A 25,711-nucleotide genomic window follows, 5' to 3' on the forward strand; every position below is an offset into this window, starting at 1 on the left:
AGAAATTTATCAGTTTCTTTAACCATCAAGGTATAACCATATAGGTCTTCCTAATGGCTTAACCTAGGCAACCAATTCAACTAATTTCTTGCTCATCTTCATACGCTTCAACTTCCGAAGCACCACAACGTTTTCCAACCTGAGAGTCTTCTCAAGCCTAGCTTTCGATGACATAATCTCCAGTTGCATTCTTAATACACTATATCCTGTCACTTCCGGATTTGAACCAAGCTCTCTTGGTTCCCTCCAACATCATCCTCCCAACACTCCTTCCCCAGAATGTTCATCACAGTAGTCTACTCCGATGGTTAAACCAGCATGTGTAATACAAATCTGACTTTTTCAGGTATGTAAAGCTGACTTGAATAATTTCAAGGGAAAAATTGTTCTAGGTCGATTATCGAACCCGGGATCTTTATGCACAACAGTCTGTTTACTGACAATCTATTTTTTTTTTTTGTGAATGGAGAAAAAGGAGGAAGAATATTATAGCTGAATGATAATAATAATAATAATAATAATAATAATAACAATAGTAATTTATTTAATCTGGCAGAGCTAACGCCAGAAGGCCTTCTCTTCCGTCCAGTCAGACTCTAATAAATTCTATTTTTTTTTTAATTTAGACCGGCCAGAGGCCGTTTACCGAAGTTATCTTACACTAATACAAATATAACACCCACGCCAGAGGCGGGACTCGAACCCACAACCCTTAGGACCAAGCGATAGAGACATGCCGTGCCCAAAGAGTTTGTAATATATAAGTATTACAAAATCTTTGGCCGTGCCCCTACCGCTTGAGCCATCCGGGCCGGCTAATTGAAAAGGAGCTAGGCGCTATTGTCTGGACTGAAAGCGTAGTTGCTATCACATATTGATGTGCTCCCTTTATTATCATAGTGCTTCCTATATTATAATTTTATTACTTTTCGATATTAAAAACTATCAATATAAATAATTAATGAATTATGTAACTTATGTAGCTTCATAATCGAGGTCCTTCCGAACATGCAGTTGTGGTATCCAGAAAGACGCTGATTTGTGGTATCCAACAAGACGCTGATGTCAACCTAACGGCAGTGTTGCCAACTGGACGGAAATTCCGTCAAAACTCACGGAATTTCAACGTAGCGGACGGGAAAAGGATGGCTTTGACGGGTGACAGATTTTCTGGCGGAAATTACGATTTGCATCACCTTTTGACTTTTTTTGGCTGGTGTCATTTTAATTGTTTAATTTTTAGGGTATTTTACTTTTTCTTTGAAAACCCTGCCCGTGCCGTACCATGTTATTTTTATTTTAATCAAGATTAATAAGCAAGCTGTGTTAAAATTTGCTTTTTATTTGTATATAGATGTAGTGAATGGCTCTTATTATTTTTATTTAATTTTGACGTATTCTGACGGGTTTCTAGGTGTTAAACTGACGGGGATATAAATTAGGTATTGGCAACACTGTCTAACGGACGGACAGCTATTTCAAACTCAGTTGAAAGTAAGAGAATGCGTGTGGAAATCAATTTATTCCTTTTGTGAAATATCTTTTCTTCCATAAATCTAGTCCGTGAAGACAAATTGTTTGGACTTTAATACTACCGATCGTGAAACACAGGTATTTATAAACATAATTATACCGCTAGCCCAGATTAATAGCTAGTTCTCATTACACTTTTTCATTCATTCATTCATTCATTTATTTTATTCCATAGATCTTACATGAGCAATGAAGCTTTAAGATGTGGAACATGTCAACATTTTACAATATTACAATTACAATTTTTACAAAGTTTTATAGTTTTACAATTTAGTAATTTTCTAAAATTTTTACAATGTTGTACAATTTTTTTTTTAACATTTTGGCGAGATGTAGTGAGATGAAATGAGGTCCGAGGATTCGCCAAAATATTACCCAGCATTTGCCTTTTCGGTGGGGGAAACCTCGGAAAAACCCAACCAGGTAATCAAATCAAAGGGGGTAATCAATCAAAGGTGTTGATGCCAAGGACTCGCCATAGACCATCCGGCTTCAGTCCCACGGCTGTGGAAAACCTCGGAAGAAACCAAAGTCCAAAGGGGGATCCAACCCAAGCCCGAACGCAGCTCCGGAACAGCAGCCCAGCGAGTCTGCCGACTGAGCTACATCGATGGCTCTACTAAAAGTATACAATACATAGCCAATCAGATTAATAAATTTACAAACGCAAACGATCATTCATAAGTTGAGCTATATTATAATACAAAACAATTTAATTAAATTTAAGGTATAAACAATTCAACCAGTTGTGATATACAGAAATTGATAATACATATCATGCAAACTACTTCAAATTACAAACACAAACAATTTATCAGTAGAGCTATATAGATTACTATTCAATTTAAAGCATATACAATTCATCTGCCAAAACTATACAAATATATACAATACAAAGTAGCATACTTTCATTAAGCTATACAAATTTGTGCAATTAATATCAAGTAGATTAATTCAATTTATAATCATAAACAATTCATCAGTTGAGCTATACATATTACCATTCAATTTACAGTAGGTCTATATACAATTCATCAGTAGAGCTACACAGACTGCATGATACAATCATGTTCTTTTATTTAACTTTATTTGAATTTCATAGTTTCGTGTGATATTTTTTAGAGTAATTTGTACATTTCCGAATTAAAATAGGTAAGGGAGGTATATTTAATGGTTAGCCTCGAAATTATATTTCGCCTTACCTTGAGATTAGCTTGGTAAAAAGGTTAGGTTATATTTGTTTGATTAACGGAGCGCCAAATGCTACTACAACATTTATTGTGTATGTTTAATCATCTTTTGTAATTGTTTCTGTTTTGTTTAGTGTTTCTTTCACGCGCGTATTGTGACCACCTGACAAATCTTGTGACCGGCCACTGAAGGAATATTCCACACTTTTATCAGTGTGGCGCTATAAACCAATTTTCAACACTTTAATCACAGTCACAACACATTTCAATTCTTATTGAACTGTAAACTGTATAGGGAATTATCACTACATTAACACATTTAAATGTAATTATTATGAAAGTCGCCATATTTTCTTTCTGGCATTACGATATACGATCCACGATGGCTCACGACACGAGTAACACGGTTGGTAATACATGCAAACGAAATGATACTAATCGTGAGGGATGTTACTTCAAGGGTGTGGTATTATGTGACAGGTTAGGTTAGATGTGTAATATGTGACAGGTTAGGTTAGGTTTGATTAGGTGGGTAGTATTATATGTATTAGTACTGTGTTGGCGACACTGAAACCCACGGTCACATTAACGAAATATGACCGTATTCTTAATTCACGCACGACGAATTTCGTATATAAGCTACGCTTTTAATGCGGGTGTGGTGGGTTTACAGCTTTCCCAGTGATAATATCGATTTCTAATAATCAATACTATAAATCCAATGCATTTTAAAGGTATTTTAGCAACATCGTATACTTAATTTTTTCGGGATTTACTTTCAAACCTATCTCTTTACATGCTTCAAGTAAAATTTCCATGTTTTCCCTAATAGTGTATGGATTTTGTCCAAACGTATTCACGTCATCCGCATAGACAAGCAACTGATGTAACCCGTTCAATTCCAAACTCCGCCTGTTGACATTAATGATCTTTCTTACTTACTTACTGGCTTTTAAGGAACCAGGAGGTTCATTGCTGCCCTCACATAAGCCCGCCATTGGTCCTTATCCTGAGCAAGATTAATCCAGTCTCTACCATCATATCCCACCTCCCTCAAATCCATTTTAATATTATCCTCCCATCTACGTCTCGGCCTCCCCAAAGGTCTTTTCCCCTCTGGCCTCCCAACTAACACTCTAAATGCATTTCTGGATTCGCCCATTCGTGCTACATGCCCTGCCCATCTCGAACGTCTGGATTTAATGTTCCTAATTATGTCAGGTGAAGGATGCAGTGCGTGCAGCTCTTTGTTGTGTAACTTTCTCCATTCTCCTGTAACTTCATCCCTCTTAGCCCCAAATATTTTCCTAAGAACCTTATTCTCAAACACCCTTAACCTCTGTTCCTCTTTCAAAGTGAGAGTCCAAGTTTCACAGCTATACAGAACAACCGGTAATATAACTGTTTTATAAATTCTGACTTTCAGATTTTTTGACAGCAGACTAGATGACAAAAGCTTCTCAACCGAATAATAACAGGCATTTACCATATTTATTCTGTGTTTAATATCCTCCCAAGTATCATTTATATTTCTTACTGTTGCTCCAAGATATTTGAATTTTTCCACCCCTTTGAAGGATAAATCTCCAATTTTTATATTTCCATTTCGTACAATATTCTGATCACGCGACATAATCATATACTTAGTCTTTTCGGGATTTACTTCCAACCCTATCTCTTTACTTGCTTCAAGTAGAATTTCCGCGTTTTCCCTAATTGTTTGCGGATTTTCTCCTAACATATTCACGTCATCTGCATAGACAAGCAACTGATGTAACCCGTTCAATTCCAAACCCTCTGTGTTATCCTGAACTTTCCTAATGGCATATTCTAGAGCGAAGTTAAAAAGTAAAGGTGACAGTGCATCTCCCTGCTTTAGCCCGCAGTGAATTGGAAAAGCATCAGATAGAAACTGGCCTATACGGACTCTGCTGTAAGTTTCACTAAGACACATCTTAATTAATCGAACTAGCTTCTAGGGAATACCAGATTCAATAAGAATATTATATAAAACTTCTCTCTTAACTGAGTCATACACCTTTTTGAAATCTATGAATAACTGATGCACTGTACCCTTATAGCCTATTCCCATTTTTTTCTCCAATATCTGTTGAATACAAAAAATCTGATCAATAGTCGATCTATTACGCCTAAAAACACACTGATGATCCCCAATAATTTCATCTACATATGGAGTTAATCTCAAAAGGATATTCGACAAAATTTTGTACGACGTCAACAAAAGTGATCTTCCTTGTCCCCCTTCTTAAAAATAGGTACGATTATGGACTCCTTCCGTTGTTCTGGTATAATTTCCTTTTCCCAAATTAATGATCTACCCATAAATAATACTACAGATGTTCCACAGATTTTATTGCTGATAATTACTTCCAAACTAGTTTTGCAGTTTAATTCCTAACGATTTTCAGAGTTGCTGTCATTTACTTAGTCACCTCTTTCAGTTGTGATGGATGTTATCAAGCTGGAACCACTCGCTTTAGAAACACGTGATAACATAGATGTGGAGGAGAAGAAGCCTTTATTGAAGGTGGGTTTAAACGCATTACTGTCTTTTTTCTAGTATTTAACTTATGGTACAGTTTATCATATTCAGAGTAGAAGAGATATAACAGTGCATGTTACATCTATACTAATAATAAATCTGTAGGCGAAATTTTTCTTGTAATTTTCGATTTTCCAAAAATAATTGGTCCTAACATGTAATTAACCACCCTGAAACCGAAAATCGCTTTTTTGAAATTTTTGTTTGAATGTCTGTCTGTATGTGTGGATGTTTGTTACCTTTTCACGCGATAATGGCTGAACCGATTTATATGAAAATTGAAATACAAAGTAAGTTCGTTGTAACTTAGAATTTAGGCTATATGGCATTCAAAATATTTTATTTAAAAGGGGGTTAGAAAGGGGCTTTAATTAAATAAATCGAAATATCTCCCTTATTTTTCATTTTCATGAAAAATGTTACGTAACGAAAGATTCTTTAAAAATAATTTCCGATAAGTTTTATTCTGTGCAAAATTTTGATACGACTGATATTTAAGGATAGGATACAAGATTTTTAAAATAACAATATAATACATTTTCACCGCCACCTCCCATTATATCGTCGTTGTTCCTGCAGTAACTTCTATGTGCCAAATATAAATTTTTTGAGTAGGATGAAGAAACACATTTATTCATACCATGGCAATGGTACATAGGAGATCGTGAATTCTTACATTTTCGAAAGAAAGAAATATAATTACATATCACTAGATATGCTATATCACTATTTAAGTTATTTGAAGTGTTCAGAACCATAGTGGGCCAAGCGCCATTTACTGAAGACGTAGAAAACAAGGGTTAAAATTATGTTATTACCATAATTCAATGGAAACTTATAGCAAGTAATATAATGTATACACATTAAATCAAAATGATGTCAATCTTCATTAAACTATGAAACTATGGTTGCATGTAATAAAAATTAAGAAACATGTTAAAGGAATTGTCATTGCACCAAATGATTGCTCTCTGGACTAAAATGATCGCATTTTAATTATTTAAATACAATTAAGTTAAGTAACATATTAAACGATTTATCCTTCTATCAAACACGAATGTTCCCTGGATCAAATGTCCTATTTTAATTATGTAATTACTTTATATTTATTTCTAACGGGTGCAGCGGAGCGCACGGGTACGGCTGTTTAGTTGTTTACTTTAGTGATACCGCACTTGTGTATTGTTTATGAAAATAATGTAATAGTGGTGAACGACATAATAAATAACAGGGTAACTGTACAATAAAAATTGAGGTAAAAATAAAATGATGTCCCTGTACAAGCACTTCCATGTGATACAAATAATTACTGCTTTCAGTAACCATAGGTCGGCCATACTAAACATTTTGCTGGCCTCTACCGCTCTCATCACTTGTTTCTGGCCACAGTATATTAAGCAGATATCACTTTGGACCAATAAACTCACTCCCAGTCTGTGCAACATCATTTCTCATACGTAATGTAGGGGGCCCATATTATCTGTGTAATCTGTTACTTTTGCTCCCAGGTATTTGAATTTTTCCACCTCTTCAAAGGATAAATTTCCAATTTTTGTATTTCCATATCGTACAATATTCTGGTCACGAGACATAATCATATACTTTGTCTTTTCGGGATTTACTTCCAAACCTATCTATTTACTTGATTCAAGTATAATTCTCGTATTTTCCCTAATCGATTGTGGATTTTCTCCTAACATATTCACGTCATCCGCATAGACAAACAGCTGATGTAACCCGTTCAATTCCGAACCCTCTCTGTTATCCTGGACTTTCCTAATGGCATACTCTAGAGCAAAGTTAAAAAGTGAAGGTGATAATGCATCTCCTTGCTTTAGCCCACAGTGAATTGGAAACGCATCTGACAGAAACTGACCTATAAGAACTCTGCTGCACGTTTCACGGAGACACATTTTAATTAATCGAACTAGTTTCTTGGGAATACCAAATTCAATAAGGATATATAAAACTTCTCTCTTAACCGAGTCATATGCCTTTTTGAAATCTATGAATAACTGATGCACTGTACCCTTACACTCCCATTTTTTCTCCATTATCTGTCGAATACAAAATATCTGATCAATAGTTGATCTATTACGCCTAAAACCACACTGATGATCCCCAATAATTTCATAAATGTCGGCCATACTAAACAACATTTTTCTGGCCTCTATTGCTGTCGTCACTCGTTACTGGCCTCAGTATATTAAGCAGATATCGCTTTGTACAAACCCACTCCCAGTGTGTGCTACGTCATTTCTTATACGCAATATTGGGCCTATAATATCTGTGTATTCTGCAGGAAGAGAACTTGCCAATTCCGCATATTTCCCAGATAAAGTTGGAGGGCACAGATCCCAGCTGCACCTTCACATCGGAAGTGAAAATTGAAGAAACTCCGGTCCCAATTACATTTCCTGTGCTGAAGTGTGAATCTGAGGTAAGTGGAGTGTACTGATTCTTTAGTTCTGTATTCACTTGGAACTGAATTCGTATTGTTTTGTCACCAACATCCACACAGAATTTCACTCACAATTTACTAAGGATTATTATTTTATTGGTCCTACAGAATATACCTGTTATGGTAACAATTACTATTAGAGGAAAGAAATTCACTCTGGCTCCGGGGATCGAACCCGGGTCCTTGATTCTACGTACAAGTGCTCTCACCATTGAGCTACGCCTAAGTCCAATCCACAGCATGGATCGAACTCCCCTCCTCCAGTGTTTTTCCCTTTATGGCCTGACTCCAAGTTGTGCATGTATATTGACATTTTATTAAGTCAACTACCATTATTATACCATGAGCGCACTCAATTGAGTGACTTGGTGGCCGGAATTCCACAGTGGACTTCGGCGTAGCTCAATGGTGAGAGCACTTGGTACATAGAACCAAGGACCTGGCTTCAGTCCCAGGCGCCAGAGTGAATTTTTCTCCTCTAATGTTAATTGTTACCATAACAGATATATTCTGTAAGACCAATAAAATAATAACCCTTAGTAAATTCTTCTAGCAACAGTGCATATTTTTGTACAGATTACTATTACTGTGGAATCCTGGCCACCAAGTCCCTCAACTAAGTGCACTCCTTGTATAATAGCAGTTGACTTATTAAAATGTCAACATACATGCCCAACTTGGAGTCAGGCCACAAAGGGAAAAACACTGGAGAAGGGGAGTTCGATCCGGTGCTGTGGATTGGACTTTGGTGTAGTTCAATTGTGAGAGCACTTGGTACATAGAACCAAGGACCCGGATTCGATCCCTGGTGCCAGAGTGAATTTTTCTTTTCTAATATTAATTAATTCACTCAGTGTTTTCGAGTAAAATTATCAGATTTTTCCGAAATCACAGGACGACATATAATGTGTGCAGCTAACACTGGCATCAAATTGTTGTATCACTGCGTTATACTAGCAAGAAAACTCTATAAAACATGTTCTGTTAATAAATTGCAAAACATACATTACTTACTGGCTTTTAAGGAACCTGGAGGTTCATTGCCGCCCTCACATAAGCCCGCCATTCGTTCCTATCCTGAAGCAAGATTAATCCAATCCCTATCATATCCCATCCCCCTAAAAATCCATTTTAATATTATCCTCCCATCTGCGTCTCGGCCTCCCCAAAGGTCTTTTTCCCTTCAACCTCCCAACTAACACTCTATATGCATTTCTGGATTCGCCCATACGTACTACATGCCCTGCCCATCTCAAACGTCTGGATTTAATGTTCTAAGTTATGAAAGATGAATACAATGCGTGCAGTTCTGTGTTGTGTAAGTTTCTCCAAACAGAACAACCGGTAATGTAACTGTTTTATAAATTGTAACATGTTTGAGAATAAAGTTCTTAGGGAAATATTTGGGGCTAAGAGGGATGAAGTTACAGGAGATTGGAGAAAGTTACACAACGCAGAACTGCACGGTTTGTATTCTTCACGTGACATAATTACGAATATTAAATCCAGACGTTTGAGATGGGCAGGGCATGTAGCACGTATGGGCGAATCCAGAAATGCATATAGTGTTAGTTGGGAGGTTGAAGGGAAAAAGACCCTTGGGGAGGCCGAGACGCAGATGGGAGGATAATATTAAAATGGATTTGAGCAATGTGGGATATGATGGTAGGGACTGGATTAATCTTGCTCAGGATAGGGACTGTTGGCGGGCTTATGTGAGGGCGGCAATGAATTCCCGGGTTCCTTAGAAGTCATTTGTAAATAAATAATAAATTCTAACTTTCAACTCTTTCGACGGCAGACTGGATGGCAAAAGTATTCTCTACAGCTAGTTCTTTGATAGATTTGTATTATTGATGTAATAGCTGTTTTCTGTAGTTTGAATATTGTTTTGGTATTCTGTGAATTACCCCATATCTTGTAGCTAAATGAAAGTACGCATTGTATAGTCTATGATACAGGTGGATTCTAATGATATAATTCGTTTCAGCAGTTGTAAAGCAAAACATATTTTGCGTAATTTTTTTGTATTGCATCTGTAGGCTTATACCAGTTTAAACATTCATTCAACCATGCCCCTGGGAATTCTGTATTGTCACTGTAACTAATGGTTTTGCATTCAAATTCTATAATATGATATATATTTGTCATTAAGCACTTCATTCCGGTGAGATGGCACTTCACATATTTGTATACACTGCCATCCACCTTATTACATAGCAAATTTATGCAAGTCATAACTTACTTCCGTCTCTTTCACTTACGTTCTCTTTATATGTATCTTGTCACCTCCCCTTCGTCGGCCTATCCTATCCATCTGTATTTCTCCACTTCTCCACTACTGACCCCCACACTTATATCCTCCCCTCACTTCACTTCACTTCACTTCACTTCACTTCACTTCCTATTGATATCCTTGTCCCCCCTACTATTTTCTTGTATTTTCCCCCACTACTTCCCCACTACAGCAACTTCTTAAATCATAATATTTCTTTTTTACTATTCTCCTTTATTCCTTCATCACTGCTAAATCCGTTCCATTTTTCCTCACTTGCCTTGTCGTTGTTTTCCCCTGCCTCTGCAACTCACGTACTCGCCTTGGAATCACCTCAAAATGCTGATTGCAGGAATATTGACACGTTTGTAGATTTCTGCTACGTGTTGATATTTCCTCCTCAGATGACATCATAGGCTTTACTCGATCGCTTGAAGTTGCTTCTTTCCGCATTCCATGTCTGTCTGATGACCTCCGTGTCGTGCTTGCCTTGCTATTTTCATGACTGTTGTCCAAGCTGATATCCTTTCCAATGCCCCTCGACAATAATCCCCTAATTTTCTCCTTCAGGACTCTCCTATTCCTCTCCATTTCTTCCGAACCTACTACCGGCTCCTTGATGCTTTCGAGACATTCTTCAACACTAAAGATCAAATTGTTAATCTTTAATTTGTCACCACACAGTCTTGCAAATTGACCACTTTTCCTAGCTTCTTTCAGGAAAGGGACCAAAACTCGTCTTCTGCTCCTTACTTCATAACTCCAATCATTGTCCATTCTGATGGAAGTTTTCCCTAGCAACCTTCTGCTTCTCACGATCTTATCCTTCGTTGTCATGCTCTTGAATTTCACTAGTATAGGCCTAACTTGATCTGGATTGCGATTTCGATTTCTTCTCCCTATTCTAAATACATCCACAATTTGTCCGTCGCTCAAATCCATTCCAAAACACTCCCAGCACACTCCTATTATCTTCTCGTATGTTTCACCACTATGTTCCTTTTCCATTTCTTCTACTCCAAAAAATATCAAGTTCGTTCTCCTCTTTTCCTCCTCTAAGTGCTCCCATTTGCTTTTCAAACCTTCATTTCCGTGTTGGATTACTTCCACCTTCTTCCTCATCTCCGCTATGGTCTCCTTCAGTGCTACTAAATCTTGTTTCAATTCAATATCCTCCATTTCACTCTGGCTTCTTTCACTTATCACACAGGTCAATGCCTCTTCTACGCTTACTTCCACTGACTTGCACAAATGAACCTCCACACTCAGCTGCTTGCTTAAGACTGAAATTCTATAACTAATGGTTTTGCATTCAAATTCTATAATAGGACATTCAGGACAAGTAATACTTCCAGTGAGGTTATGTTACTGAAAAACGACACGTGCAAAAAGTAGGCTTCTCCTACCCTATTACCAAAGAAGGGAATGAAGCTGTAGCTCACCCTTTGCGCCATTCGGCTTCGTGCATGTTATTAACGAAAGTATTGCAGATTATATCATACTAGTGGCTTGTGCAGCAAATGCTGCAAACTAAGTTCATTAGACGTTCAAATAAAAATTTTTCAGATTTATTTTCAATGAAGAATACCAGACATTTTGAAAGTTACTTGCTTCTATAATAATGAAGCATACTCCCGCTGAATGGTTTTTTATGCCAAACACTTTTTCTTGAACCTATTCACCTTCAGTTTTTGAGTTTCAACGTGAAAATGCAAGTAACAATATCAGGACGATCAGTGGATTTTTCATGTGAGAGTAAAGCAATAGCTGTTTCAGGTCATTGTAGATTGAAGGTGAAAATTTAAAAACTCTCAGGTTTGCTATGCTTTCGAATAATAGGCATTGATGTTGGTATAGCTGCTGCATGTAGAGCTTGAAATGTAGAGGGTAAAATAATTTTATCCTGCTAAGAGATCTTGCTGAAATGATCGGGAGACTACAAAATTTTGTATGCTTCTTATTTTATTAGTAAGTAATACCTTTTGGTCTTTCCTTAGGAACTGTAATTTTTGCGCTCTCTCGAGCCAATACTGAAGAGAATGACGCATATAAATATCTACACCACACCGCCATTAAGTATGTGAAAAAGACCCAACCTCACTTGATCATTAACTGTAACAATATTTGATTTTTAATAACAATATTATTATCTTATATATGATAGCCGCCACTCAGTAAATTATAGAAATGAAGATCTAATTTAAGATATTCTCTACATCTACTTATATAACCCCAGAACGTTTCACTTTCATATCATCAATAATATAGCATTATTATTAATGAAAAATAGTCACATCATGGCATTAACTATAATAATATTTCATTTCTAATGGTAATAATGTCATCAAACCACCTCAAGTTTTGTAGATTTTAATATCTAATACACAGCTGTACTCAGAAAATTACACACCGCAGAATCAGACCTATAAGTTACTTTTAGTAAGCCTTGAAGTTTTTAATAACGAAGTATTGAATTTGAGCTCTAAATATGTCAGAAATCCTGCAGGTCATGGCCTTTGTGTAATAGCCTATTGTTTATTGTAGTGTGTATGTTGTTTTATTCTGAAATTCAATTAGTTCTCAAAACTGACGAAAGATCGATTTTGGAAAATAGGAAAATTATGTAGGAAAAATAACGCTTCACTGAATGTTACTGTTTTTCTGAAAATCCTTGGATGCCAAGCTTCAAAATGACTGGTCATTCATTAAAATCCATTTAGCCGTTTTCCCGTAATTTCCATTACCAGTTCAAATTATATATATAGATTTCATTACAGTATGTTTTAATAATTGAACTCAGTATATATGAGGTCCAAGTATGCCTGCCTCTGCTATGTTTATTACTTTCAGGAAGACTCATTCGGCTTCGTTGCAGAAAAAGAGGGGGATAAGCTGGAAGTAACGACTGAGGAATGTGAAAACTTGACCGATAGGTGAGTGTGGCATGTTTGTCTATATTTGTGCTTGAATTCTCTTATTCAGATAAATCATGATTAATCTGAGGACATTTAGGCATTAAAAATTCTGTTTTAGGCAGCCTAAGTAGGCACTTTCAAAATTTGTATTAACCACTTAACTATTTAAAGTTTAAATACAGTCATTATCAGAACAACTGGATAAATCATCTGCATCGCATGCATAGAGATAGAATCCCAAAAGTCATGCTCCACTATCGTCCAAATGGGAAGAGATCTCTCGGTCGTCCAAGGAAGCGCTGGATTGAAAATTCAACTGTGAGATCGTAACAGGCCATTTGGCCTAATACTTGAAAGGAAGAAGAAGAAGAAATACAGTCATTCTTCAACAGTGAGTGAAGCCAATCATGTTTGACTGAGTTCTAGAGCCCACACGCTGACCCGGAAATGTAAGGTCACAGCCCCGAGTATGAGTACATACACCTGAAATAGAACATAATATAGTGTGTCTGTAATACTAATGAAGGCCCTCAGTGGACACTAAGTTAATTTCGAATACGTCGCAAGTACATTGCAGAGGAAAATGGGGATTGAGTTATGTGTATATCGAGCAAAAATGGATGAGGTGCTTGGGCTGTGATCGACTACTATGATACTTCACTTTTATTATCAATCCGTGTAGAGATGAAGTAGAGATTCAACGCAATGATGGAGCAAAACAAACAGAACTTAAATGACCTGAGAAAGCAATATGCAGATGTAAATGAGAAATTTTGAACAGTATCGTGAGCATAAAGGAACTTATTGGGAGTATGTACACTGAATTCTGTCAAAAAATGAAACTTTAGTTTTTATAGTTTATTCGTAGTTAATATGTGTAAAATGTTAACATGATTTAATTCTTCCAATTGTTAGCTTTCAGCGTTATCTTCAGCAAAAATATTGTACTACTAAGATTTAAAATCATCCTTCCTCAAGTGAGGTTGACCACTGGGATCCGGAATTAACAAACATAAAAGATAAAGGGAAATGAAACGGGCAAAATATGGATTAGATTTGTACATTAAAACAAAAATTTACGTGTTAATATATAAATGATAGTGTAAAATTTGAAGAGAGGCCTTCAGTATTTCCATTACAATCTTCTGAACCTCATAAAAGGTAATTTTAAAGGATTTAAGGATATCACATGTAAATTTTGGTAAACAACCCCTCGCTCCAAAATAGTAAGCCTGCAACATCCCAGTTGTAAAGCGCAATGCCATATTTTTCACTGAGATATGGAAGACAAGGTAAATATTTAGCTCGCTTGTCATCGTTAATCTGCAGTGCTTGATTTGTGTCTCGTTCAAAGCAAATCGTAGGGCCTAAGACCATCGCTTTCTGGGTTCTTCTATTGATGGCAATTATATCGACTCTTCTATGAGAATCATCTTCAGCCACACAATGAATCTCCTCATGTACTTCCCATCCTCTAATTCTTAGCAGGTTGGCAATTGCTGTACGGGCACGATGGTGTCTGTTGTTACGCAGTAGCTTTCCCTTCTTACAGAACCCCAGTACGTGGCCAAGTGTTTCAGTCTCGCTGCAGCCGGGATGGCGACAACGGGTAGTACTGAAGGTTCTGCCAGGAACAGATCTCACTGCGGTGACGTTACAAGATATCTTGATGGCATTGATGTATTCCGAGGACGAAAGACACTTTTTAGAGGAGATCCAGGAGTTGGCTTTGGGACATTCTTGAAATGTATAAACACCTTTGCCTTTATGTGGGAGCTAGCACCATGACTGGAATTATTGTTTTCTGAGAATTTCTCTGAGATGTTTTCCTTTAGTTTGAGGAGTGACGCTGTGTGGAGCAATCTTCAGACGCGTGAGAGATGTTTTCTTCTCCTCTAAAATCTGTTATGAATGAAAAATTTTTCTTTACCAACCACTGACAGGAATTTTAAATTTATTTATCTGGTTCTATACATGAAAGTATGCTACATACGCCCTATTTTTTCTACATTTGTATCTTCTATCAGTTCTGAGAAAAGTGCTCCCAAATTTGAGGAATTTAACATTGTAAGATATGGAAACTTTGACACCATTTTTCTGCGCTTATTTTTGTTACATTGCTACACTTTTATCAGAAATTATTGTAGCCAGAAGGCTGAAGTTAATACACAATATCAGTGTGATGGCATTTTATACAGTAGGTTAAAAAAAATTAAGATTATTTCTATCTTCAGCAAAAATAAAAAATAATTTGTAGTAATTCTTAATGCAAAAATATGTTATGAGTGAATTTTTTTTTGTCAACAGCTCAGTGGAGTTTTGAATTTATTTAATCGGTTCTGTACATAAAGGTATGTTATATATGCCCTATTTTTTTTGAACCCTTGTATAATTTATAACTTATGGGGAAAGTGCACCCGAAATTGAGGAATTTAACATTGTAATTAATTCAATTCAATTTATTTGGCCATTAGACATACACTTTTAGGCTTCGTCAGAATACATTGAAAAACATATAAATACATTTTAAAAAACACTAATAAAAGAAACAGTAAAATTTAAATAATACAATGAAAACATGAAATAATTTGAAACTTTTAAATTATAGAAAACTAACTAAAGTGCAATTAAACTTATTTACTAAAATACAATTTCATACAAATTTGTGTTGAAAAACTCAGCAACAGAATAAAAAGGATTATTTAATAACCAATTGTAAAATCTAGTTTTGAAGCTATTGATTGGTAATTTATAATATTGACTGGGGAGCTTATTATATAATTTCATTCCCATAATTTAAAAGTTTGTGTTGCTCTTGTGTAATCTACAATATGGAATATTAATTTGTACACTATTTCTAATTTCATGATCATGTATATTGGCCACTAATGAGTAATTGTCGATAGTTTGTCGAGTGTAATTTACAAGAATGAGAGGTACGAACTTAAAATTTGAGGAGGACTCCAGTGTGGAAACAAGAAGTAAGAAAAAGATGTTACTACCATTTATGAAAGAGGCGATATCAAAAGATTGCTTCTCGATCTTAGCGAAGGATAAACAAAGTTAAATGGAAACCTGTATGACTTAGAGAATTGTCAGAAGAACTTGAAATGACAGAAATGCCAATTATCCGAGGGTAGAAATTACCAGAAGGGAGGGAAAAATAAATCTGTACATATTTGTCCCCTATTAGATTGAATAAAGCATTGTCTATTCAATTAATATACATACAGTAGCGTGCAAATTAATCCGAACAACGTAATTACTTATGCAAAAACACTAAAAACGGGATAAAAAAAGGATCTAAGACATACCTCAGTAATCTATGTGGCCTCCCTTGTTCCTAATAACAGCTCTGAGACGATTTGGCATGGATTCCACTAATTTCCCACAAATATTCTTCATTTCTTCATTGCGAAACCATACACCAATGAGGGCAGAAATCATCTCCTTTGTAGAACAATCCATTTTTTGCATTCTTCTTTTGCAAATTGACCACAAGTTCTCAGTGGGGTTGATGTCGGGTGAGTTGCCTGGACAGGGGAGTACCTGAATATTCTTCTTGTTGAAGAATTCTGTAGTTTTTCGAGACGTATGGCATGGTGCCAGGTCTTGTTGGAACACACCTCTGCCATCCAGAAATGATTTTTGCAGCTGGGGTACGATTCTGGTTTCCAATAAGTGAATATATTTGTCAGAATTCATCATTCCCTTGATAGGTATTAATACTCCAGGCCCTTCATGTGTAAAACAACCCCAAAACATTACTTTAGGGGGGGTTATTTGGGTGCTTGTTGGAGATGAGCTGCTGTTACTTTTTCGGATCCTTTCCGTACGTAAGAAACACGGTGGCCGTGGACCTCGAAATGAGACTCATCGGAAAAAAGTACATTCTTCCAGTCATTCACTGTCCAGTGTTGATGTAATTTTGCCCACATTAAGCGTTTTTTGCACATAACAGGGGCTAGTAGTTGCTTCTTAATAGGCTTACGAGCCCTTCGTCCAGCTTCCAAAAGCCTACGCCGCACTGTTGTGACGTGAATATTCGCCCCAGTGGTAGCCATTAACTCGCGGGTTAAGTCGACAGCAATTAGTCTAGGATTTAATTTACTTTTCCTGACAATTAAACGATCATCTGCAGGTGAAGTGTTCCTTTTCCGGCCACAGTTTCCTTTTTCCAGGGGTGTGATGGATCCAGTCTCCCTGTATCGTTTTATGATCGAATTAACAGTAGCCAAACCGATGTGACATTCTGCAGCAATTTGCCTCTGTGTCATAGAAGAATGCTCTGCTAATGTTATAATTTTAGACCGTTTTCGTGGAGTTGTATCCATTTGTGAAGACGACAGAATGTATGTACACAGGATTGCAGTATTAAGTCTTCAACACAACTGAAATGCTTATAAGTACAAAACAACAGGCAAAATGTCACATCTTATAAAAAAAAAAAAGTGACAGACCTTCAACAATAGACTTACCCGTACTACAGATGACAATTAAAGCAGTATGAGCAGCTGTGAGGCTAACAATGACAGAAAATGTAAAAATATGTCGTGTTTGGATTAATTTGCACGCTACTGTATCAGTAGAAGTTTATGATAAAGAAATAAATCTTAGGAAATGATGTGGGCAAGTTTTGAAAGATGATATTAGTAAGTGCAGGTACAGTTTTTAGTTTAGTATGAGTGTAAAATATTAATTTTTTGTATGTGGAGAGCTCATTCCTGTAGAAACTCAACAAACGATAAATATTTTGAAAAGAAAATTATTTGGGGGCCCAGATTTGCAAAAAAATATACCCAATGCAGGATTTTACTAAAATCGATATATCTAAACCATTTTTAAATGTAGATTCATCCCGTATTTGCAATGTACTTGCAAAAGCATGCTCTACAAACTGTCTGTAACAGAATTTTGATATTAGTCCCTACGTTTGTAAAACAAACAATTAAAATTTAATAACACTTCTCTGATTTCTTTTCTTGCAAACAAACTGACGTAGTTTTAAAATGAAATCAATTAATAAAATTCTGTTATAGAGAAAAGTTACCTAATAGTCTAAAGAATGTGTGTTCTAAATTTCATGCATGTATCTTTAATACTGTAGTTCAGAAATTATGTCCATTTTTGTATGTATTTATTCACACTTTAATGGGTATATACCCGGTGGCAGTGGTAACTAATTACACTCAATAATGACAATAATAAACTTATTAATTAAAAATACAGTTAATAATAATACCAATAGTTAATACTAACAATAATTTATAATAACAATAACAACAACAATGATAATAACATTAATAATAATAATAATAATAATAATAATAATAATAATAATAGAGGAATATCCTAAATTAAATGAAGCACGACCACTTAAAATAACATTTAAAATAAATCTAATTTGTATTGCAGATTATATCATATCTGCACAAGTACTTTTCAGCACTACACTCATTTCGCTGTCAACTCACTCACTGCACTGGAACTACGACACATTTCACTGATTCTATCCTGATTTCACTAACACTTCAAAAACATTTCACTGATCAAATACTTTGCACTGCCACTATAAACTATAAAGCTTCACTGACAGGAACACGTTTCACTGACACAGCACACTTCACTGACACAACATAATTCTTCACTGATACAACACTTCAGTAACAAAATATCATTTACACCCTTTACATACTGTGTATAATTACCGTCTATTAGTAAGGTCCTTAAGCCTGTTTTTAAATACATTTCTGGTTGTTGGTAAAGCCTTTAGTAAGTCTGCAGGTAAAGCATTCCAGTCCCTGATAGTACGATTGAGAAAAGAAAACTTTCCAGTGTCCGTCCTCTGTCTTCTTTCCCTCAATTTATATGAGTCTAGCAATGTAGCAAAAAAATTGAAGTTACCGTAAAGCGATAAAAGGGGGCGAGTGATTTAAAAATCCATAGCACAGGAAGTCCAAAAATGGCGTCTCAACATCCGATAAGGGCACAAATACGGTCGAAATCTTATGCAATGCATTCCACACATATTAAAGAGTACTTTAAAGATTTTTTTTTTAATTCAATTTACCGGAAACAACAATAAAAGGGGTCGAGTGATTTAAAAATCCATAATGCAGGAAGTCCAAAAATGGCGTCTCAACATCTGATAAGGACACAAATACCGACGAAATCTTATGCAATGCATTCCACACATATCATAGAGCATTTTAAAGAAAAAAATTTTTTTTTTAAATTTACTCATTTTTACCAAAAATACCATCCTCTCCCCTTAACTTGGTACTGGTGTCAAGGTTTAACAAGATTATTATAATGGTATGTTGTTGTTGTTTACTGCCTAGCATCTGGCAATGAAGCCATTAGCGTTCTTCCTCTCCAGTTCTTTTGAATTAAAACAGTTCTTAAAGTACTGGAGCTAAGATGAGATATGCCTAGAGTCGTCCCCAGCCTGAGATCCGATTTGGGGACTGTTGTACCTTCAGGATATTTATGTACTTTAGAGTGCTTTCTCATGAAGATAACTGTTCTTTACGTGGGAACCAGATTTTTAAGAAAATTCGCAGTTAAATCACCAACTTTCAACTCCCATTATGCATGAAGGACTGAATCTGCCTTGGATCAGCTGGTTCATCGGACCTAGCTGGGAGGACTAATAGCCACTTGAAGGACATTACAGCACTTACTTATTTACTTTTAAGGAACCCGGAGGTTCATTGCCGCCCTCACATAAGCCCGCCATTGGTCCCTATCCTGAGCAAGATTAATCCACTCTCTATCATATCCCACCTCCCTCAAATCCATTTTAATATTATATTCCCTTCTAAGTCTCGGCCTCCCCAAAGGTCTTTTTCTCTCCAGCCTCCCAACTAACACTCTATATGCATTTCTGGATTCGCCCACACGTGCTACATGTCCTGCCCATCTCAAACGTCTGGATTTAATGTTCCTAATTATGTCAGGTGAAGAATGCAATGCGTGCAGTTCTGTGTTGTGTAACTTTCTCCATTCTCCTGTAACTTCATCCCTCTTACCTCCAAATATTTTCCTAAGCGCCTTATTCTCAAACACCCTTAACCTATGTTCCTCTCTCAGAGTGAGAGTCCAAGTTTCACAACCATAAAGAACAATCACTAATATAGCTAACTGTTTTATAAATTCTAACTTTCAGATTTTTTGACAGCAGGCTGGATGGTAAAAGCTTCTCAACCGAATAATAACAGGCATTTCCCATATTTATTCTGTTTTTAATTTCCTCCCGAGTATCATTTATATTTGTTACTATTGCTCCAAGATATTTGAACTTCTGTACCTCTTCAAAAGATAAATTTCCAATTTTTATATTTCCATTTCGTATAATATTCTTGTCACGAGACATAATCATATACTTAGTCTTTTCGGGATTTACTTCCAAACCTATCTCTTTACTTGCTTCAAGTAAAATTCCCGTGTTTTCCCTAATCGTTTGTGGATTTTCTCCTAATGTATTCACGTCATCCGCATAGACAAGCAGCTGATGTAATCCGTTCAATTCCAAACCCTCTCTGTTATCCTGGACTGTCCTAATGGCATGCTGTAGAGCGAAGTTAAAAAGTGAAGGTGATAGTGCATCTCCTTCCTTTAGCCCGCAGTGAATTGGAAACGCATCTGACATAAACTGACCTATACAGACTCTGCTGTACGTTTCACTGAGACACATTTTAATTAATCGAACTAGTTCCTGGGGAATACCAAATTCAATAAGAATATCACATAAAACTTCTCTCTTAACTGAGTCATATGCCTTTTTGAAATCTAAGATTAACTGATGTACTGTACTCTTATACTCCCATTTTTTCTCCATTATCTGTCGAATACAAAATATCTGGTCAATGGTTGATCTATTACGCCTGAAACCACACTGATTATCCCCAATAATTTCATCTACATATGGAGTTAGTCTTCTCAGAAGAATATTACAGTACCGCGTGACAAAAGTACAGTGGAGCTACCTCAAGGCATCTGGACCTGCATTTCCTCATTATTAGAAAGAACGTTTATACCGACGTGAAAAACGGTCCCCAGAGCCTCGTTTGGGAAATCAGGTTACACCACGAGAAGGTAAGAATGGGAGTTCGGTGGGAGAGTTTATGGAATGTAACCCCAACAATATGATTATACGAATAATCATGCACAACTATTTAAAATGTTAAATGTTATGTTTTATTTAACGACGCTAGCAACTGCAAAGGTCATATCAGCGTCAGCGGATGTGCCTGAATTTTAGCCCACATTTCTTTTACATGCCAGTAAATCTACTGACACGAGCCTGTCGCATTTAAGCACATTTAAATGTCATCGACCTGGCCCGCGATCGAACCCGCAACCTTGGGCATAGAAGGCCAGTGCTATACCAACTCGCCAACCAGGTCGACATGCACAACTGTTCTTTTTTAATTTAACTGAAAGAAGCAACTAGAAGTTTAAAAAAAGAATGTTATGTTTTATTTAACGACGCCCGCAACTGCAGAGGTTATATCAGCGTTGCCGGATGTGCCGGAATTTTGTCCCGCAGGAGTTCTTTTACATGCCAGTAAATCTACTGACATGAGCCTGTCGCATTTAAGCACACTTAAATGTCATCGACCTGGCCCGGGATCGAACCCTTAATCTTGGGCATAGAAGGCCAGTGCTATACCAACTCGCCAACCAGGTTGACATGCACAACTGTTGTTTTTGAATTTAACTGAAAGAAGCAGCTAGAAGTTTAAATTTATTTGCTTTCTTGTTACGTTTCTAAAGACATTGATGTTAATAAAAGAGCGATTGTGGCTTCCAATAATTTTACAACACGATATTGTATAAATAGGAAGGAAAGGAAAAAAGAAAAATAAGTACCATTAGGTGTCTGTGATCTACTGGTAATGTTTTAAATACGGGATTTATTGTCTTCAGTATGGATTTCATATGGAATAGGTTTTTTTTATGCTTCAAATGTGAAACAACCTGTACAATATGGGACACATGTCAACTGTAGGACATAGTATGAGATAGGTACAACATTCTGTCTGTATTTGTTTGGTAGATTGTGTGAGTTTAGAAACCCCATGTGACATCTCACGTCATTTGCGAAATCTTTTCTTAATCATGTATGTTATCTTGGTTTGACGAAATTATTTCATTCCAGCATTCGGAAAACTGACAGCAATGGGACACGGGAAACGGATCACGCGTTTCCAGAAAATAATTTGTCAGAGAATTCTGCACATGAATGTTCCGACGAGGGATTTAGAGGAAGCAACGATATGCGGTCACAATCTCTCCGTCATACACCCAATCCATTTAAGTGTGATGTATGTAACAGGAGTTTCAGGACTCGTCGAAATCTGAAAATACATTCTCACGCACACGTTCGTGAAAAGAACTTGAAATGCGATAGCTGTGGTAAAACATTCTCAACGTTGGGAAATTTAAAAGTTCACAAGCGTACACATACTGGGGAGAAGCCATTTAAATGCTATAGCTGTGATGAATGTTTCTCCGATTCGGAGGCAATGAGAACCCACGAACGTGTACACATTGGCGAGAAGGCGTTCACGTGCGAAATTTGTGAGAAATCGTTCTCAAAATTGGGGAGCCTCTCAGATCATAAACGTATTCATACAGGCGACAAGCCATTTAAGTGTGATATATGTGGGAAATATTTCTCGCAATCGCAACAAGTGACAACTCATAAACGTATTCATACAGGTGACAAGCCATTTAAGTGTGATGTATGTGGGAAATGTTTCGCTCAACAGCAATATGTCACATCTCATAAACGTACACACACAGGTGAGAAGCCATATAAGTGTGATATTTGCGGGAAATGTTTCTCGCAATCGCAACATGTGACAACTCATAAACGTACACACACAGGTGAGAAACCTTTCAAATGCGATACTTGTGGCATTTGTTTCTCACTGTTGCAAAGTCTCAAAACACATTTGCATACGCACTCTGATCTAAAGCCTCTGAAATGCGATGTTTGTGGAAAAAGTTTTTCATATTCATCTGCTCTCATATATCATCTACGAACGCATAGCAATGAGAGGCCTTTTAAATGCGATGCTTGTGGGTTATCTTTTAAATATTCGCAGAACCTTCGAATACATGTACGTAAACATACAGGCGAAAAACCGTTCAAATGCGAATATTGTGGTAAGGGTTTTTCTGATAGAGGATATCTCTTAGGCCATATACGTATACACACAGGTGAAAAGCCATTCAAATGCGAAATGTGTGGGAAAGCTTTTTCAAGATCTGGGAGCCTCTTAGATCATAAACGTATTCACACAGGCGACAAGCCGTTTAAGTGTGATATATGTGGGAAATGTTTCTCGCATTCGCACCATGTGACGTCTCATAAACGTACGCACACCGGCGAGAAACCATTCAAATGCGACATCTGTGGTACTTGTTTCTCAGTTTCTAAAAGTCTCAGTCTCCATTTACTTAAGCATTCGGATCTGAGGCCTCGAAAGCGGACACTCCACAGAAAATGACAACTTTTTTTCTTAGTCATGTTTTTTGCAATTAAATTTTGAGCATGTTTAATATGTAAACAAGTAACAAAAAAATTTTGAACTTCGAAAGTGTTTCTGAGTTTTGATTTTTTATTTCTGTTTTCTATTTTTTTAGAAATATTTTCATACCCTCTTAAATAATGGAACTCAGTTTCCAAGCTTGTTTTGTTTACATTCACAATACATACAAAAATATTTGTATGCATTCATTTTACGAAATATCTGATCTATTCACTTCTAAAAAAATTCGAACTCTTGAATTCGTCATTTTTTCTATAATTCTTGAAAAAAAAAAAGTTAATAAATAAACTGGCTGCATTCTTGCAAAATATGTGCATAGAAACATGCAGGTACTTCATAAATCTTCGCAGTAAAAATTTCATCCAGATTGATTAGTATTTAGAATAAAAATTTTGTGTATTAACAAGAAAAATAAACTTAGAGAAAAATAGATTGGAAAGTGAAATGAATATTTATGTAAAACACACCTATTAGAATTCTCCTTCGCTACATTCACCTAGTAATTTCATGGAGCCAACATTACAAAAATTTATTGGATTTGTAATCAGAAATTTGTAAAAGATAAATCTTTGATTAAATAATTTTGACACCTCTTTAAATGCCATGCCCCTTACAGCCTTAATTAAGAAATTAAATGATTTGTAATTATAATTGAGCTCAACTATTTCGTGTATGAAAATATACATTCTAAAGAAATGAAATAGCGAATAACCTCTTTTTGGATAATTTATGTGATATTCACTGGAGTCTTCCCTTAAATGCGATTTTTGTGGGAAATATTTTTCACATTCAGTTGATCACATATTACAAGTACGTACTCCTACCAGAGAGAAGCAGTCTAAATTTTCCATATTTGAGAAGACTTTGACTGCATACAGGCGATAAGACGTTCAGATGGGAAAACTGGTACGTGCTTTTTAGATACAGGATATCTCAGAGTCCATAAACTTACGCACTGGTTAAATACCAGTAAAATGACATTCATGTGTTTAGTATTTGTCACAAACAGCATGTTTAAAAGGACGTGCGTACTCAGAGGAGAAAAAACGTTTCAAATGTATAATTGTTCTAAACTATTTTCACAATTGCGAAAACTCTCATCCCTCGTACACACGCAATGTGGAGGGAAATGATACAAATGTGATATTTGTGAAGAATGTTTTTCACGGCCATGTTATGTCAGAAAACATGTCAATATTATCAAATGTTTAATTAATGTGAAGTGTCAGTATGTGCTATTGCAAGGAAGAAACTTTCAGACGTTGTATCTTTGTTGTTAAGTTGCAAAGACATACACCAGAATACAGTTGGGAATTTCTTATACTATGTATGTAATTTATACAATAAACGTTTCTCCTTTGTTAACAATTATTAATTTTACCTTATAATGTAGTCCTTATTATATTTACTTTTACTTTAGTTTTTTCTTTCATTCCGTCTGTATTAAATACAGTAGCATGCAAATTAATCCGAACAACGTAATTACTTATGCAAAAACACTCAAACGGGATAAAAAAAAAAAAGCATCTAAGACATACCTCAGTAATCTATGTGGCCTCCCTTGTTCCTAATAACAGCTCTGAGACGATTTGGCATGGATTCCACTAATTTCCCACAAATATTCTTCATTTCTTCATCGCGAAACCATACACCATTGAGGGCAGAAATCATCTCCTTTGTAGAACAATCCATTTTTTGCATTCTTCTTTTGCAAATTGACCACAAGTTCTCAATGGGGTTGATGTCGGGTGAGTTGCCTGGCCAGGGGAGTACCTGAATATTCTTCTTGTTGAAGAATTCTGTAGTTTTTCGAGACGTATGGCATGGTGCCAGGTCTTGTTGGAACACTACTCTGCCATCCGGAAATGATTTTTGCAGCGGGGGTACGATTCTGATTTCCAATAAGTGAATATATTTGTCAGAATTCATCATTCCCTTGATAGGTATTAATGCTCCAGGCCCTTCATGTGTAAAACAACCCCAAAACATTACTTTAGGGGGGAGTATTTGGGTGCTTGTTGGAGATGAGCTGCTGTTACTTTTTCGGATCCTTTCCGTACGTAAGAAATATGGTGGCCGTGGACCTCGAAATGAGACTCATCGGAAAAAAGTACATTCTTCCAGTCATTCACTGTCCAGTGTTGGTGTAATTTTGCCCACATTAAGAGTTTTTTGCACATAACAGGGGTTAGCAGTTGCTTCTTAATAGGCT

The 25,711-nt window shown here is 36.3% G+C and overlaps 1 protein-coding gene across 2 annotated transcripts; it reads left to right on the plus strand.

The window, feature by feature from the left end:
- Positions 1–1,077: 1,077 nt before the first annotated feature.
- Positions 1,078–25,335, plus strand: LOC138692033 (zinc finger protein 737-like). 2 transcript variants are annotated; one of them, XM_069814853.1, is made up of 5 exons: positions 1,078–1,611; positions 5,186–5,271; positions 7,622–7,726; positions 12,873–12,955; positions 22,101–25,335. In XM_069814853.1, the coding sequence occupies exons 2-5, from the start codon at positions 5,191–5,193 to the stop codon at positions 23,455–23,457; spliced, it is 1,626 nt and encodes a 541-aa protein (XP_069670954.1). In that variant the 5' UTR covers positions 1,078–1,611; positions 5,186–5,190; the 3' UTR covers positions 23,458–25,335. The 2 variants fall into 2 exon arrangements, with proteins under 2 accessions (XP_069670954.1, XP_069670953.1); XM_069814852.1 differs by having other exon boundaries at positions 7,589–7,726; positions 22,101–24,945.
- Positions 25,336–25,711: the final 376 nt, after the last annotated feature.

This window comes from Periplaneta americana, chromosome 16, assembly GCF_040183065.1.
Source record: "Periplaneta americana isolate PAMFEO1 chromosome 16, P.americana_PAMFEO1_priV1, whole genome shotgun sequence".
NCBI classification, from domain to species: Eukaryota; Metazoa; Arthropoda; class Insecta; order Blattodea; family Blattidae; genus Periplaneta; species Periplaneta americana.

Coding starts and splice junctions, on each gene's coding strand:
- LOC138692033 (XM_069814852.1), top strand. CDS start 5,191: ATGGATGTTATCAAGCTGGAACCACTCGCTTTAGAAACACGTGATAAC. Junction 7,727..12,872: donor TGCTGAAGTGTGAATCTGAG/GTAAGTGGAGTG, acceptor TATTACTTTCAG/GAAGACTCATTCGGCTTCGT. Junction 12,956..22,100: donor TGTGAAAACTTGACCGATAG/GTGAGTGTGGCA, acceptor ATTTCATTCCAG/CATTCGGAAAACTGACAGCA.